Below are 12,801 nucleotides of genomic sequence, written 5' to 3' on the forward strand. Positions count from 1 at the left end.
CATATTTCCATTAGTGTTTTTTACTTATCACATATTAGACAAGTGTTTTTTTGTCCAGGTACTACTGGTATTTAACAAAGTGTTAATATTTTTTAATTGCAAAGTTGAAATTGGTTTACTTTTTTTTTTTCTTTTATTAGAAGTGCTTTTTATCATGTACCTGAAAGTCTTTCAAATATTCTTAATGAAATTACTTTTAAGATCACCTCTACACATGAAAGAACTGTTGCAAGGTAAGTTATTTTATGGTGTGGAATGCAATTAATTATTTTACACTTCATTACTATCAAACTTATATTTTATTTAATAAAAATTTAATAAGTTCATTTTAATTTTTGAAAATATAATAAAGTTATACAAAAGCATTGTGTCACCTTTGTATTATGTTATAGATGGTTTCCAGCAAGTTAAATTTTAAAATGCTCTTAGCTCTTCTGAGCAGAGAACTTAATTGTTTTTTTTAGTTAATACTTAAAAAAGCTTCAGAATTAATTGGTTTTGAATAAATAGTAATAGTTTTTTTTTTTTTAATTTAATATTATAAAACTTTTATCTAGATCTGGTATCAATACATACCTAATGTTGGTTTCTGCTCATCCTCATATATGTCTTTCTCCAAATAAACAATATGAGTAAATACTATGAATATATTATTATATAATAATGTATATATATTTCTATTAAATAATATTTATAAAACAGTATATGTGTGTGTGTGTGTGTATATATATATATATATATATATATATATATATATATATATACATACATACAGTATTAGCCATTAATAAGAATCCAGCAAGAGTCAAACAATCATTAATATTAAATCAATGACTGTTTGACTCTTCTTAAATATAAAAAATGTATATTGATGAACATCCTATTTTCTTTCAAATAAATATAGATATTCATAAAAATATTATTTGATGAATATTGATAATTATATTCCTTTTTTTTGACATATACTCATAATCTATAAAAGTTATTATGGCCAAAATTAACAAACCACTCTATTATTTCAAACTTCCTTCAAAATTTCATTTGTCTTTGATTAAAACTTTCCACTTATTTGGGAACTATTTATAATTATTTGAGAATTTTTATTTAAATTGTTATAAATATTTGAAAACTTGCGTAAAAAAAAAAAAAAAAAATTAATATCTAATTAACTACAATATTTCAGCAATAAAACAATCAAATTGACTGGAAAAATTATTAATAATATAACAAAATGTAAAATCATAGTAATAAATGAACAAAACATCTTAATGAGAGAAACTGCAAAACATTTTAACACAACACATGCCACTTTTATCAGAATAATCAGCCGATATTGAAGATACAATAAAATTCAAATACTTCCATGTCCTGGAAGACTCAGCATTTCAAATAAAACAAATGAACCTTCACTTATACACATAGTGATAAAAAAATAGAAATTTATTATCTACTGATCTCAGTCGAAAAGGAAAAAAACCTTCTGGTGTTATTGCTAGTGCTCAAACAATTAGACGAGTACTACAAGAACACAATTGCATGTGACGAGCTGCTTGCAAAAAACCACATCTATTGATAAAACATCCGAAAAAAAGAAAAAACTTGTGTTTAGCTCATAAAATTTGGTCTATGACCATATGGCACAACGTTCTTTTTAGAGATAAAACAAACATTGAAGTTGATTTCAGAAAAAACCAAGCAATGCTGAGAAATAAGCCACATAAAAAAAATGGATCCAAATTATTCTACGTATAGAACAAAACATGGCAGTGGTAGTATAGGCATCTGGGCCTGCATGAACTATGAAGGTGTTAGTTGTTTTAAAATATTTGATGGAAGACTCGATTCTCAAAGATATTTAGACATATTGGATAATTATTTAATGTCTTCTATTGAGATTTTTCCAAAGAACATTTTCCAACAAGATAATGCTCCATACTTCTAAGATTTGCAAACAATTGTTTGAAGAAAACAACAATAAAATCATGCCTTGGCCTGTATTAGTCTATATCTCAATTACATAGAGAATTTGTGGTCTGGGTTAAACCACAATCTTGGTAAAATTGAAATAAATCTGGACCAGCTAAAAGAATTAGTAACAAAATTACTGAATAGTGTTCCAAAAGTGATTACTCAGAATTTCGTGAACTCCATGCCGAATATATATAAATGAATGCTTAAAAACAAGATATTAATTCTTTTTTTATGTTTTGTTAATATTTTTTTATTAAGGTTTGTTAATTTTGCTTTTGTGGTTTGTTTATTTTGGTCAAATTTTTTTTGATACAAATGAACATTTGTTTTAATTTCAATATTTTAGTATTTAATTTTTTTAATTTTTATTATTTCATTATAAATTTGTATTGTCATTATTTGATTTATTTCAATAAAAAAAAAAATTAAGAAAAAAATCACTTTTAGTTTATAAAATATTTAATGTCATTATATATATATATATATATATATATATATATATATATATATATATATATATATATATATATATATATATATATATATAAATTAGTAAAAAAAAACATTTATCTAACTTGAACTTCTACTGATGATCCTGCTGAAAGAGAAACTGACAGTAGAGATGCTCAAGTTAGATAAGTGTTTTTTTACTTATTTATTACTGTTCTTTAAGAACATTGAACACTCTTTTTGTTAACTAAACTTACATATTTGACACACACATATATATATATATATACTTTATGGTAAAAATTTATATAAAAATATATTTATATATATATATATATATATATATTTATAAGATAGTCGATGTATGTACTTTAGCCCCATTTAGCAGGTTATTTCAATATATTTATATATATTGTAATTATATATATATATATATATATATATATATATATATATATATATATATATATATATATGTATATATATATATATAAATAATTATATTATATATATAATATATACATATATATATAAATTTATATATATACAAATATATATATATATATGTATATATATATATATGTATATATATGTATATATATATATATATATATATATATATATATATATATATATATATATATATATATATATATATATATATATATATATATATATATATATATATATATATAAATATATTATATATATTGAAATAGCCTGCTGAAGGGGTTTCAGTACATACATCAACTATCTAGTTACATGTATATATAATATATATATATAATATATATATATATATATATATATATATATATATATATATGTATATATATATATATATATATATATATATTATAATTATATGCATATATACACACTCTTGGACAGTCGGTATATATGTGTGTATATTAGGGTGTGTCATACTTTTTGAAAATTGAATTTTGCTTTGCATAACTAAAAAAAGGCTGAGGTTTATCATTAAGAGTTCAAAACTGGTAATTAAACAAAAAAAAAAAGGTTTTAGCTACCAGGGAATCAGTGATAATGTTTTATAAAAAGCCCATGGGGAAGGGGGGGAGGGAGGGAGTTGGTATTAGTGGAACTAAAAAATTTGTAATTTTTTATCTTTTTATTTCTAAAATTGTTAAAATTGTTTCCTATTTCTAAAACAAGAATTTATTTTTATAAAAACAGCAAAAAAAGTTATGACCTCTCTTCAACCCCCCCCCCCTCCCCCTTCCTTCACCCTTCCCCCAGCACACTGCTGGAAGTGTAATAATGAGATAAAGAAGATAAAATGTGTTATAGGTCTAAACATAAAATGCTTTTTATAGATTCATGAAACATATTTACTGGAATAATAAAATACAGTACAATATTATATATTTCTTAAACATTGTCAAGCCAATAAGGTTTTGTTTGGATAGATTATGCGACATTAGTTTCTGAGATAACTCTTGTTCAATAATCCAACTATCTCTCCTATCTTCTGTGAAAACATTTTCACATGCCTGGGTGACTTTTTTACACATCTTTTAACAGCTTGAGTATGGCAACATCAGTTTGGTACAATCATTGGTTTACAAGTACTCTTTGATATTTGTAGTTATCATGCAACAAGTTAATGGTGGTTCAAAAACTTCATTCCAATCAATAGATCTTTAATAAAAATTGCTTTAGTGTTGATATCTGGTGTCCTTCTTGATCTAACAGATAAGTCTCCTAGTTGTACATTTTCATCACCTTCTCCTCTTAATTCAAAAATTTTGTTTACACTGAAACTTCTCTTTTCTTTGATCTCAGAACAAAACATAGTTTGAAGAATAGACTCGAAGAAGGCATACCAAGCAGATCGCTTTATAGTTGGAATGACTATACTCTGAACATCTAGTGACTGGTGTTGAAGCAACTTAAGCTGGTAAAGAACATGTTTTGGTTCTTCTATCTAACTCTGTTTAACTTTGATGTTAAACCAGACAGGAAAATACACTCCTACAATATACTCTAAAAGTTTCAGAAGATTTTGAGCAGCATTGCCTTGAAGACCACGATGAGATACCCGATATCTACAGATTCAATTGGCTGTTGTTAGCCATCTGGCTATGTTAACAGGGCTAATTTTAAGAAGTTCTAGTTACTGAGGAACTTGACCACTTCATATAGCTTTAACTATTTGACAGCCATAATAATATGATCAGTAGAAAGGTCTTTCACTATATCATTACTCAAGTTAATAAGAGGTTCACCAATTTCAATCTTAGTAAAAAAGGGTTAATTTCAAGATTGGTTGCTTTGTCAAGTAAGCTTCTAATAGGTACACTCCATTCTTTCCTCTTTTAGATTCTAACAATTTAATCAGGTGTTTTAATGATAACTCATTGGTGTGCACAGCACAGACAATCCAATTTAACTTTCGCTCTAACTTTAACTCCATTAAGTGCATTACTCCTCCTTCCCAACCAATGTTTACATTGGTAGAGTCTCCACCAATTTCTGTTATAAGTGTGCTAATTTTTCTCATTTCAGTATACTCAAAGATTTTATCTGCTATAATTTTAGCATGTTTCTTTTCTGCTTCTTTAGCAAGTGTGAAATGAAATAAATACTTCCCATCACCAGAACAAACTGTGTAATGTTTTTCTTTAACTTTAGCAGGGTACTGTCTGTCTGATCCATCTACAGTTAAAAATAATTTAGTCAGATTATTTCGTTCATCAAAAAATTGCTCTTAAACCAACACCATATCAAATACTGACCAACACCATATCAAATACTGACCAACACCATATCAAATACTGACCAACACAATATCAAATACTGACCAACACCATATCAAATACTGACCAACACCATATCAAATACTGACCAACACCATATCAAATACTGACCAACACAATATCAAATACTGACCAACACAATATTAGAGATATCTTCATAGTTTCTAGATTTTTTAAATATTTTGTACCTGAGTTTTGAATAGAAATCTCACTTTCATCAAATTTGAACTCTTCAAAAATTCCCTGTTTGCTATTTTGTTTATCTTGAGCATTAGTTTTGTTTTAAGTCGTGTATTTTTTTCTCTCATTAGTTTTTCTTATAATCTTTTTCGTTTGCAACTTTCTACCTTTATTAATCTTTTTGACTCAAATCAGCAGGCCCAAGTTGATAAGAACTAAGAGTTCCAATCAATTTGGGCCTTAAAAGTTTGCTGTAATGTTCATAAAATAAGTTTGTTGTAAAGCTGATTAAAGTCTAAAAATGTTCAAATTGACCCTGAAGATATGAAAAAATCAACATTTTTGCAATTTTCAAGTTCCCTGGTAGCTTAAACTCATTTAAATTTAAATTTTTTGATAGTTCTGAATTTGATATGTTAGACCTCACCTTTTTTTTAATAATTCCAATGGAAAATCTGATTTTTTAAGTTTTGACCAAGGTATGACACACCCTAGTGTATATGTTGTAATGTTTTAGAGGTTTCAAAAAATGCCTGGTTAAGTGGAAAGGAAAAGGTTTTGATGGTGATATTGAAAGGCTAGTTAAAGTTTTAGATTCATTTGAACAACAACAATTTTGCTCAAATGTATAATTTTTTTTTTTTTTTTACCTTTTTTTTTAAACTTTACAAATGTTTAAGTAATGTTTTATTTACAACTTTAATAATTATAGTTGCAAAAAATAATATTCATTAATTTCTTCAAAAATCATTTTAATTAATTTTTTAGAAAATGAACTTTTTTGCAACAAAAATACAGTCTGTTTACAGAGGGTATATTTGTAGAAAACAAATTAAAAAAGCACACAGGGCAATCACTTTACTTAAAAAGACATATCTAGAAAAAAAAAAAGACCAGGAACAGAAAAAATTGGACCAAAGATTAGAGAAAGAGAAAGTAGATTACGAAACTTCAAAAAAGCGACAATTATTTTTTGACTCTAGACAAAAAACTTTGCAGGTAAAGTAAATTTTATATTTTTAAATGTTGCATTTTTGCCTTTTTGTGACAGTTTTTTGATGTGAATTGTTTGAAATTATATATTTTTTTTAAAATTATATTTATATGTTTAATTGTATTTAAAAAAAATCAAAAAAAAAGGTTTAGTATAATAGAAAACATATTACATTGTTGTTGCTGTTGATATGTGAAAATATCATAATGCAAGTTTGTTGCTTGTGTGTGTTGTGTGGTTACAATTTTGTTGCTTTTGGTTGCTTCCTTAAATTTTGTTTTTAACCTTGAATGTTTTCTTTTTTCACTGTTTTCTTGTTTCTTCCATTTATTAACCCTAAGCTCTCTTACTAAAGCAAGTAAAGCCCATCACTTTACATATTTATTCAATTAAACTAAATTAAACATTTGCAGAGAATTTTGAAAAATTTTGACTTTAATTCTACCTAACTAAATGCAATAAATTTGAACTTTATGAAAATTTTGTAAAATGATAAAATATTTTAGTAAAATTTTTTCTAATTTGGATGATGTCACACATGTTTCTTAAAAAAATTTAATATTATATGAAAAAAAAAATTGAAAAGAAAATTGATACAAAAACAAAGTGAACAGTTATTGCCTTCATAAACAGCATAACAACATTCAACCTTAACTTATTTTAAAGACATAGTTAATTAAAGTTTTTCATATCACTAGCATGGTCGAACGTAATATCATTTTTTTTTTTTTTCTTGAATTAAAATAATTTTTTTTTGTTTGTCAACTATTTAGCATGCATTAATACCTGCTACTTAATTTAATTTACTGCATAACAAAACAGAAACAATTTATGCATCTACAAAAAACATACAAAAATAGATTGCAATATCTTAATACCTGCTACATAATTTAATCTATGCGAATTTTATTTCACATAAATATCAATTTCCTTTTGTATATTTATTTACACATATAATTAGTTTACTAAAGTTGATAAATAATTTTTTTTTCTTTTTATAAATGTTTTCAGTAAAATTTTAACATCAAACAAATGTGAAGATTAAAAATATAAAACAAAACTCTTTTATATCAACATTTTCAACTAATATTTGTATGCATTTTTTTAAGGCCATTGAAGGCATACCAGCTGGAACAGTTGATGATTTTTTTCATAGTCTACAAAATGAGGCGGCTAAAAAAATTCAAGCTGTTTGGGTTGGCTATAAGACTAGAACAATATTAAATTCACAAGTTCCACACTTAATCAGAACCAAGGCTGCTATTTTAATTCAGAGAATGGTATTTTTAACAAATTTAATTTAAAAGTTTACATGTGTGTATATATATATATATATATATATATATATATATATATATATATATATATATATATATATATATATATATAATTTTTTAATTTGCAGCTTAAATTTTGTTTTGTTTAGGTACGTAAGTGGCTAGAAAACATCCGTAGGAAAAAACATGACGCATTAACTGAACTTCTCCCTAGTGGATTATCTGATGAAAGGAAAGTTGAATTACAATGTCTTATTGGAAACATAAGAGAACGATTCCAGGTATTTTTGAAGGTTTCAAGCATATTTAAACTTTAAAAATTTATACAATTTTTTACAGTTTTTCACAAATTTTAAATAGTTTACAAATTTGAAATATTTTTGAATTTATTACTATCACCTAATTTTAGGCAACAGCAAAAAATTAAATTACTTTTAAAATTTAAAAAACTTTTTGCATTTTTGAATTTTTATGATTTTTAAGGTTTCAAATATTTCTGATGAAAACCTGAAAGTCATTCACGAAAAGGTAAAAAATTTTTAAAATATTTTCACACTACTGATTTTATTATCTCATAAGCTGCATTAAATATTAAATGAAATTTACATTATTTTAAAACAATTTTCAATATAATGTAATTATTAAATATTTTATTTTATTAGAATTTAAAAAATAAAACTTAAAGTATAACTATAAAAAAAAAAAATAATAATGCAAAAAAATCTTTAAAGTCAAATGTGCATAACTTTTGCTAATGTTAAGAAATACACACAAATCTTGCATTGCTTTGTATTATATTGTATATAATAGAATGTATTGCTTTGTATTATATTATATGTAATACAATGTATTACTTTGTATTATACTATATATAATACAATGTATTGCTTTGTATTATATTATATATAATACAATGTGTTGCTTTGTATTATATTTATATATATATACTCACTGTAAGTGTATATATATAGTTATAACACTACACTTTGCTTGTAGTAACATGCAATTAACTTGTTTCTCTGTTCAGTAGCCTTGTTTGCTAATGTATATGTTTTCCTGTACAATGGTCTTGTTGGCTAAGGTTTATGTTTCTCTATGAAGTGGCTTTGTTTAATGAATGTTATGTTTTAACATAATATTCATTAAACAAATTTGTTACAATGTTGTTACAACTCTCTCTCTCTCTCTCAGCTATAGGGCTGAGAGAGAGAGAGAGAGTAGCCTCTTTGACTGAAGTGTCCCCTTGGGACTTTATTGCAAATAACTTTGCTTTATTCTGGGGAGAAGTAAAAAGATCAGACGCATTAATTAGAGATTAAATGTTAGACTTACTATAGTTAGTAACACTGTTGAAGACATTCCAAAACTCTTCAGAACATCTGAAATAAGATGAAACTGAGAATAACAGAGCTTAACATCAGAAATGACCTTTTTACATTGGTCTCTTGCAATAGTTAAAGGACATTTGTTCTTAAGAGATATTTTTTAATAAATGAAAATTGTTTAATAAAGCAACTGCTCAAGATAATGAAAAATGTGGAGCAGAATGAGGATTGACTTAAAATTAAAGAGAATGAAAAAAAGCTTCTAAATTTTATTTCAGAAGGAACGAAAGGAGGCTACTTTATTATGGTTTTCAGAAGAAATGAAAGGAACTTTATTATGGTTTTCAGAAGGAATGAAAGGAGGTTACTATGGTAACAACCCTCTCTTAACTCTCTAACTCCAAAACACAAATCTTGACAAACAAGACTGTTGTGCAGAGAAATATGTTGAGCATGATATTACCAGGTACATGGTAGAGTACTTGGTATTGAACTTGGAACTTCTTGCTTATGAATGAGCGCTCTACCACTACTCCTTTACCACATTAATTAGTTAAGATTAATTAATGTGGTAAAGCATTATTAAAAATTCAAATATCATTTCTATTCACGGGCGGATAAGAAATTATTAGAGGTAGAGAAGGAATTAGGAGTAAAAATATTGGCAAGCAGAGACAATCTTAGGTAGTAACAATAAATTAAATACATGCTTTCTATGAACAGTTTGTAATGAGAGATAATCTGAGCATAAAGTATAGGACTTGTAAAGAGCCATTCATCATATATCGTATGAGAATTTCAACATTGCAACAACGACTAGAATAAAAACAACTAAATTTTTTTAAGAATAAAATTTATCTACCACTTCGAGCCCCAGAGGTTGTTGTAGATAAAAAAAAGTTTTTTCTATGTAGGACAACTTTGATAAGGCTTTGTTAAAAATTTTGGTATTTTAAGAACATGGCTTTTAAATAATGCATAATAAATAAATAAAATAAACCTTATAATGCATAATAAATACATAAATAAGATAAACCTTACCTTTATTACGCTTGATAATGGTGTTTAACGACTGATTAATTTGTTTCTAAGATGCCAGGATAAATGAAGTTATTAGATTTAAGACACAAATTAGAGGATAAATTCTCGTTTGTTTTTCAAAATTAAAAAGAATTCTTAAAATTTTCGAAATTTTTAAAAATAAATTTTTCAATTAAAAATTAAAAAATAAAAAATTAAAAATATAAAAAGCCAAATTCGAGTAGCAAAAAAACCATTTCTTAAACTATTTCATCCAAAATTTGTTAAAATTATAAAATAAATTATGAAAGCTATAAGTAACTACAGAAATAAGCCAGGTAATTTTTTTATATAGTTATTTAGGTGCACCAAGAAGTCCTTACGGTCTTATCACAGAGCACCGCGGAACCAGGAATTTAACCAGGAAGTTCCTTACCAACGATGCATATTGTGCTAAAGCCGGTATTGAACCCCAGACCTCCAGTTCAGAAGTCAGAACTCTAACCACTAAACTTCAGCTGCTTTCTTGTTTACATTTACTAAATTCTCATTTCTGATTGATTTTTTTTTAAAACCTTCAGACTTAACCCCTAGAAAATGTAGGGAAGTAAAAGCCTTACTACTTCATTCAACACATTCTCAGTGAGATAGCAGTAATTACAAGTGTTTCAAAGTCAGTAGTGAACCGAATCAAAAGAAAAATTGATACAAATGTGTCTCTAGAAATGTGGAGTAATTTTTTTTAAGAAAAAAGATTACTACTCCACGTTACGACCGTAAAATCAGGGACATCTGTCTTGAAAACAGAAAAAAAAGTGTGGCTCAACTAGCTACAATGATAAACAATGAAGGAATCAATGTCTCCAAAAGGACGGTTCGGAGACTGTTGGCTAAAGAGAATTTAATGGGTCGTCGTCCAACCAAAAAACCACGTTTAACTAAACCATGAAAAAAAAGCGACTGGAATTGGCTAGAAAACACCAGAAAATGGCTATTGAAGATTGGAGTAGAGTAAATATGACCTTTATATTGTAAGAACCCTAAACAATTATAGTTTTATAATTTAAAATATCTTTGTAATGTTTTACAGGTCTGCTTCTCGGACGATTCAACATTTCAAATCATGGTGGATAAAAGCTCATTTGTCCGCCCGCCGCCTAGGAGAAAAATCCCACCAGGACTGCATTATGAAAAAGGTTAAACATCCTGTGAGTGTAATGGTGTGGTCTGTGATTTCAGCCATTGGTATGGGTTCCCTCTACACTGTGAAAGGGATCATGAGTCAGGACCAGTACAAGCGATTACTGGAAAACAGCCTCCTATCCCAGGTCCAAGAATGGTTCCCTGGTAATGTAGAGTATATGTTCATGCATGACTCGGCGCCGTGCTATAAATCTAAGAGTGTTACAGCATTCCTAGCTGAAAAAAATATGCGCGTTTTGTCTTGGAGTTCACTTAGCATGAACCCCATAAAAACCTATGGAAGTTCGCTAAAAGGGAAATTGTCAAGTAGATCATCACTACCAAGCAGTAATTAAAAGAAACCCTTATTAGAGAGTGGTATAACAACCCAGTCTCCAGGACAACTCAAAAGTCTGCATAAAAAGCATGTCCTAACGCCTGAAAACCGTTATTGTAGCAAAGGGTGGCATTGCAAAATATTAAGATTATTACCTTATTTGTTATTTTAAAACTTTTTATAAAAAAATTAAATAGCTATGAATAAGTAATTATGTTGTTTTATATTCCCAAATGAAGTCCTTTTATAATAAAAACGGTAAAAAATAACTACAAGATACGTATTTATTCATTTAAGTAGTTTAAACTTAAAAATAAAGTGTCCCTAATAATTTGGCCACCCATTGTATGTTTTTATGTGTCAATTCATTGACAAGTTTCTATGAGTGATTTATTCGTTATTTTCAAAAATTCAAATAATATGTTTATAATAAATGGAATGTATTTTAGAGTTTTAACATGTTAAATGCACACATGTCAAATTTGAAACAAATTCGACGCAAAGATAATCACCGAAGAGCTTTATTAGCACATTTACAAGTACAAAATCAGCAATTTTCTTTACTTCCCTCACTTAAAGATGTTAATAATGTTCATGTTGAGCAACTTTCTTCACGTGCTACTCCTATTATTATTGCGGCTCGACAAGCGCACGTTGATTATATGAAATCGTTAAATCAGCCATGGTGGAAAAAAAATACCGATGTTTTGTATGACTGTAGTTTAATTAACGATAAACTATTTTAACCAAAATAAAAAAAATTTTATTAATATTATATTACTCATTATATTTTGTAAATCTTTTAACTTATTATTATTAGCAAATTTTATTTTATTAATTTTACTGTATTTATTTTTATTAAAAACTGTAAATCATTTTTTCAGTAATTTATTCAGTAAAAACTGTAAATCGTTTCATGGTAGGTCTATTATCTGTCTTAACCCCATTTATTCTTTACATACTCTATTTCAAAATTCTTTAGTAAATTGTACAAGGAAAAACATTTGGCCTGTTGTTATTAACTGAATTTAAAAACGCCCTTCTTTAAAATAAAATTTCATAAAATATTAATTATAAATGTTATAAATATATACTCACTATAAATATTCACAATAGCATATTCATTATAAACATTAGCAAGAACGAAATGGTTACTCGTATCTTTTTTTAACTTTAGTAAATAGTCTTGGTATGCACCAATATGTACTGGAGCCCACTCGAGAAAATAATATTCTTGATCTTGTTCTTTCAAATATCATTTCCCTATTAAGTAATACTTCTGTTG

General features: G+C 26.6%; 1 protein-coding gene across 1 annotated transcript in view; it reads left to right on the forward strand.

Annotated features, from left to right (window-relative positions):
* The window catches only part of LOC101234406 (IQ calmodulin-binding motif-containing protein 1), a 32,982-nt gene extending 20,549 nt beyond the window's left edge, over window positions 1–12,433 (forward strand). Inside the window, exons 6-13 of the mRNA XM_065809086.1 lie at window positions 141–233; window positions 558–632; window positions 5,899–6,007; window positions 6,150–6,380; window positions 7,485–7,655; window positions 7,802–7,933; window positions 8,136–8,180; window positions 11,966–12,433. Coding sequence (XP_065665158.1) covers window positions 141–233; window positions 558–632; window positions 5,899–6,007; window positions 6,150–6,380; window positions 7,485–7,655; window positions 7,802–7,933; window positions 8,136–8,180; window positions 11,966–12,262 — 1,153 coding nt within the window. The 3' untranslated portion in view covers window positions 12,263–12,433. The remainder of the gene's footprint in view (window positions 1–140; window positions 234–557; window positions 633–5,898; window positions 6,008–6,149; window positions 6,381–7,484; window positions 7,656–7,801; window positions 7,934–8,135; window positions 8,181–11,965) is intronic.
* The last annotated feature ends 368 nt before the right edge of the window (window positions 12,434–12,801 follow it).

The sequence above is a fragment of the Hydra vulgaris genome, chromosome 11 (assembly GCF_038396675.1).
Source record: "Hydra vulgaris chromosome 11, alternate assembly HydraT2T_AEP".
Classification (NCBI taxonomy): domain Eukaryota; kingdom Metazoa; phylum Cnidaria; class Hydrozoa; order Anthoathecata; family Hydridae; genus Hydra; species Hydra vulgaris.